Here is a 6,000-nt window from a genome sequence, read left to right as displayed (position 1 = left end):
TTCATTTGATCTATGAATTTTCAAAATGTACCTGAGTTTTTTAAATAGAATTAAAAAATCTTTCAAATAACTTTATACTATTTTGAATAATTATATTGCATTTTAAATTAGAAAAATAATTTTTAAAGAACACATCCTCTCTAAAACTATTTTTTCTAATTTTAAATATCATATAATTATTTTTAAAAAATCAAACAAAAAGATATTTCAAGGATCTTTTAAAAATGGAAATTAAAAGGATACATTTTAAAAACTCAAGAATCAAATTGATCTATTTTATAAAAGTAGGAGACTAAAACGATACATTTTTAAAATTTAGGGGCCAAATGTACACATTCTTCCAAACTTGGAAACTAAAAAGGTAATTTTCCTAGATTCATTTAGGATCTATTTTTCTGAATACAAATTAAGGTTAAAAAGCTCACAAAAATAACCCCAAACCCAGCCTTAACGCTCCAACGTTATGAACCATTGAAAATGTACTAGAAAACAATACAGATTGACAGTTGTATTAAACATTTAAAGAGATAGAAAATGTATTTAATTGAAAGTTAAATTAAAGCTACAACTGCATGATTGTTCCATGAATTAGATGTAATGAACATTTGATATTTATTTTTTTTAGCAGTAAAAAAAACAGAAGAAAAAGAAAAAGAAAACAAAAGCATAATTATTCAATACAATTGAAATTTTTCCTTTGTTTTCTCAAATACTTGCTCAGCAATGACAGCACCATTCCCATCAGCTTTCTTGATTTCCAAATGAGCCTTCTGATAAAATCCAGTGCCCCTTATGGCATCAGCAATGAAATCATCAAACCCTACTGCAATTGCAGCTTCTGCTTTGGCTCCATAGACCAATCTCTGTTTTTACAAGAACATGAAAGATATAAACGAAATGCAACCAAGAAGAAAACCAGATGAGCTGTTTCATACGACGGTTGAAACAGCATAATTATACAAATCGTTCCAACAACATACCTTAATTCTTGAAAGATGGATGGCGCCGAAGCACATCGGACAGGGCTCACATGATGCATAGATTTCACAGTCTGAAAGTTCGATTTTACCAAGCTTTTTGCAAGCCTAGAGTAGAATAGCATAACAAAAATAAGTGAATCCAAATGGTTTAGCTTAAAAAGTCTTCAAGTGAAAAGGCTTTCAAGAGCACACAATAATAAAGATTGTAAATTCTTGGATTATCCACGGAATACACCACTTTAAAGTTTTTTTTTTTTTTTTTTTGATATCCATGAATGTTCGAACTAGTTTATGCACACTTCGACTAATCTCACAGGACAACCCGTCGACCCTACAACATTTAGGTGTCAAAAAAATTCATAGGATATTATAAATCCTAGGTAGGTGCCCACCATGGACTGAACCAATGACCTCTTAGTCTTTTATCAAGGTCATGCCCCCTGTTTACCACTAGACCAACCCATGATGGTTCTTTAGTGTCCAAATTTTTGCAGAAATAATGAAGAAACAGTTGAGTTCAGCCCGATAAAGAGAAATCAATACGGACTCAAAAAGTATATATGGATGAGAAAATAAAATCAAAGCTTTTGGAAAGAAATCCAAGTCCATGTATGCCATGAACAATTCACATAGCAAATAAAATCCATAAAGGAAAAAAAATTATGTGAACAATAGCTTCCAAAACTTCAAATTTGGAGGTGGAGGTATATAGATCTAAGACAGAAGGATGTTGTGGGTTCAATTAGTTCCATCAATCTTAGTATTCATATGGTTGGATACTCATTTGACTAAGACAAAATTTCATGATCAAACTTCTTTTTCACTTTCAATGTCAAAATCAAATTTCTTCTCCTAAGTACTTCATGAAAACTGTGCACATAACAAGAGTAGAAACAACAAGCAATGGGCTAAAATTTTGTACCAACCTCCCTAACTGCAGTGACTTCAGCATGTGCTGTAGGGTCGGTGTTTCTTCTAACCATGTTATGACAGCTCACAACTACTTCATCGTTACGAACAACAACTGCACCAAAAGGACCTCCATCTCCCCACTCAACTCCTTGGTAAGCCTCTTCAACAGCTTGTGTCAAGAACTTGTGGTCTCTGTCTTGTACAGCTGGTTTAAACAAGAAGACAATAAAGGAATATTGTTAACACTTCATCATAAAATTTTGGACCATTTTGCTCATTCAGACTCCAAACTAAACAATGAACAAACCAAATGCTTGTAGCAAAGCAGTGGTCCGCTATTAAGGGAAATTGTATCTACTATCTAGATTGTATTGTAAAAGGATTCAAGAACCATTTTTCAAAAAAGAAGGCTAATAAACAAATAAATTGACCCAACAAATAAATGAAAACAAGAATAAATCTGAAACCAAAAAATTCCTCTCTAAAGCAAAATCTTGCTTCCAGAAACTGGATTGTTTAGGACAGGAATCTCAAGTGAAAAATATTACGGTTGCAAAATAGATTATACCAGATTTATAAGAAGTCATAACCATGAACAGAAAGAATCAAAATTCTAGAAGTTTACTGATCTGTAGGCCAAAGTAAAATGCACAAATTTAGACCAATCCAAGACAGACAAGAACAAGAACAATTTTGATAATTATATATATACTTAAAGGGCCCTAAACTAATACTAAAAGAAAATTTAAAATGAAAAAGGATCTATTGTCCCTTGACTTTTGATGGGAGGAAGGCGAAAGGAAATATTAAAAAATAAGAATAAATAAATGGAAAATGGGTTGTTTTGCTAGTACCTTCTTGATGACAACCAAATGCAGATGCTACAGAGAGAGTTCCATCTATAGATTCCACCACTGAAAATAAGGAAGAAAGACAAAATTACAAACCCATGATAAAAGGAAAGAAAAACAAAATTTTATGAATCTTATTCCATTAATCTTCCAGATTGAATCTACAAGGGCATTTAGACCCAAAATATAGGAAAGGAATAAAAAGAAAAAGAACAACATAACGGTTTAGAACCAGATCCATTTACAACAGACAAAAAGAATGAAAGAGAATATCGTAACAATTATAAAAGAGTTCGTCATTGACCCAAGTCTGGAAATTTTAAAAGCAGGAAAAAAAATAATATGAACAATCACCAAACAAGTCTCTGTAAATCCCCAATCACAACTAAAATTCATCCTAATTCCACAAATTAACACCAAAACGCTCTCCGATTTCTATCCTCTGAGATCAAACAACGGTTTCTAAGAAACCCCAAATCATGGAAACAGAGAAACACCCTCCCGATGCGGAATCAGAGACACCATGCAAAGTCAAAACAAACAGGGCAGAGAGATCGGAGGAGAAAAATCCTAAAAACATGCGATTACAGAAGAGGTACAAAAACAACAAGAATAAAAAAGGGGAGAAATCCCAAATCCTCCGATTCACATTCGTGCAAAAGGGAATGGGAGATCAGATTAAAACAAGGAATGATTAAAAAGCAAGAGAAACAGATTGAAAAACAAGAGAATGAAGAGATAGCGGTGATTACCAGTAGAAGAATCTGCCATGATCGGGATCGAGAAAACAGAGAGAAGTAGAAGTTGGGATCGAGAGAGGAAGAAGCGCGGAGAAGTTATGAAAGAAATCAAGGTATATAAGTAATGGGAGAGAATGAAAGAAAAGCTCGAAAGAGACTGTAGAAGAAGAAGAAGGAAAAGGAAAAAAGTAAATGAAAGCGAAGGATAAAAGTCATCCAGCCACGACTCTGTTTCGGGGCCATCTTCTATGTTAAATCTTGAGGCTTCAAATTTTTCCTCCTCTAACTCTAAGATAATTCTTTCTTTTTTTTTTTTTTTTCTTTTTTCCTTTTTCAATTATAGTTTTTTTTACCACCAACATTTAAAAGGTCGATTTTGACGAAAATGTCCACCAATATAGTTTTTTTCTTTAATTATAGTTTCTTTACCACCAATATTTAAAATGTTAATTTTGACTAAGATATTGAAATATTAATTTTACAAAAAATTACAATGAAAATATCGATTAAATGTCAATTTCGATGAATATTTTTAAAAAAATAAAAAAATTTTAAAAATGTAAATTTAAATTAGTAAATAAATATTTTATAATTTTTAAACTAGTTAACATGTTTATTATTTATATTATATTTATATTTATGACATTTTATTGTTTATTTTTTTATCTTTTATGATTTTTTTACGATGCAATGGAAATATCAATATCCCTTGTATCAATGTCGATCCTTTGAAAATGTGAAAATATGGACTTGGCGATGAAAATTTAATACTATGGAGACAATATATATTTTCAATTTTAAAAGCTCATTGAGTTTTGAAATTGATAAGCCACCCAATTATTAATTTGGCATTTAATTACCTCAATAAAAATATTATTTTAAATTACATATCTACTTCGAGAATAAATTAGAATTTAGTTTTTATGATCGGAGAAAATCGGACTATTTATGAGATTATTAGACTAATTCTAAGTTTCTTCCCATTATAGATACTAAAATTGTATTTAACCAAAAAAATTATGTTTTTACAAAAATAACCCCTAATATGAAGTCAATAATATTTGATTAATTTAACTTTAAACCTACAAAATAGGTTCCTTTGGTAAACGAATTTTGAATATTGTAATTTGAGTTTTGACTTCTGATAAACTAGTTGATCATTTATTATTAATGTTGTGTTTACTCTAAATGGTTCTTTAATTATTAGGTGAAATAGCTATCATTTAAAATAAATAGAGTCGTATTAATTATTTTTAGAATCAGAGTTTTTTAAGAAATTTTTAAAATTACAGTTGTATTCGGTTAAAACTACTTAAAATAAATTAGAAAATAGAAAATCAATCTTTTAACTTTTTGTAGGAAAATCTAAAATATTTGGATTTGTCAATAACAATTATATATTTGATAAAATTGGTGTTTGTTTCTCGTTTTCCATTTTGTAAGGTTCCTTTTAAGAATGAATCATGAAAAAATATGTATACGGGTAAAATTTGATGAGTTTCTATGAAGTTACAATGGGACATAGAAGTATCCACTTAAGTAGATATGAGCATAATTCAACTGTCATGAAGTAGGTTCGAGAGGTTAGAGTTTTGAATCGTCTAATTCACACATTGTTGAACTAAAAAAATAAGAACTGCACAATTTAAAAGTTAGGATTAGACTTTCTTGTTCATGAACTGCACAACTTCATACCATAGTAGATCCAGAATTTTTGTCTAGTAGTTTAGTTTAAAGCTTCATAAATTTAGTTCAAGAACTTTTAATATTGTGTTGAATAGATCATTGAACGTGACTTATTTAGAGATATTGGAACATCCTAAAATATTGATGTTGAATTATAATTACTTTATTTTATATCAATATAAAAATGCATTGATTTTGATGGGCTCTAGCACTAAGCTATGGTAAATTCTCTACTTGTTAATAATATATTATTTTAACTATTTAATTATAATAGAATTTTATAGCTTAACCACTTTTGTTTTAACTTTTCAAATTTTATTTTTGATTTACATATCCAATTTAGGTTATACTATTATTTGTTTTTGCATGGTTATACATATATTGTCAACAAACTCATATGTTATATGCCAAAATGTGCATATTAGCGTATATTACTATTATGAATAATTTTAGATCAAAGAGTATAATTGACATTTGCAAATAAAATAGTAAGATTTGGACCAAAATGAGAAAGTTTAGAGCAAAGAAGGAACCAGATAGGAAAAATGGCATGAGTCCAACCCGTTCCCAAATCCAATTGACAACAAAGGAATTCAAATTCGACTCGAAAACCCTAAAGGAAAACCTGGGTCAATAAACACTATAAATAGGTGGAGAAACAGAAAGTAAGTCTACTCACGTAATAAACCTTCTTACTTGATACATAATTTCATATGGTAATTGAAGCATCGAAACCAATGGTGATTGAAGCATCAAAGCCGATGTGGCAACACCACATTGGTGTGTAGATCTTTTTCATCTCGTAGGATACATTCTTCCTTAAATTAGAAA

General features: G+C 30.0%; 1 protein-coding gene across 1 annotated transcript; it reads right to left on the bottom strand.

Moving 5' to 3' along the window:
- Positions 1-511: 511 nt before the first annotated feature.
- Positions 512-3,663, bottom strand: LOC120070839 (guanosine deaminase). The gene is made up of 5 exons (XM_039022726.1): positions 3,496-3,663; positions 2,747-2,806; positions 1,907-2,097; positions 981-1,085; positions 512-863 (listed from the first exon to the last, which is right to left on the bottom strand). The coding sequence occupies exons 1-5, from the start codon at positions 3,512-3,514 to the stop codon at positions 675-677; spliced, it is 564 nt and encodes a 187-aa protein (XP_038878654.1). The 5' UTR covers positions 3,515-3,663; the 3' UTR covers positions 512-674.
- Positions 3,664-6,000: the final 2,337 nt, after the last annotated feature.

This window comes from Benincasa hispida, chromosome 2, assembly GCF_009727055.1.
Source record: "Benincasa hispida cultivar B227 chromosome 2, ASM972705v1, whole genome shotgun sequence".
Classification (NCBI taxonomy): Eukaryota; Viridiplantae; Streptophyta; class Magnoliopsida; order Cucurbitales; family Cucurbitaceae; genus Benincasa; species Benincasa hispida.
The sequence above is the reverse complement of the archived record's forward strand: the minus strand, read 5'-3'. Positions and strand labels throughout refer to the sequence as shown.

Coding starts and splice junctions, on each gene's coding strand:
- LOC120070839 (XM_039022726.1), bottom strand. Junction 2,098..2,746: donor ATTTGGTTGTCATCAAGAAG/GTACTAGCAAAA, acceptor TGTTTAAACCAG/CTGTACAAGACAGAGACCAC. Junction 864..980: donor TCCATCTTTCAAGAATTAAG/GTATGTTGTTGG, acceptor TTGTAAAAACAG/AGATTGGTCTATGGAGCCAA.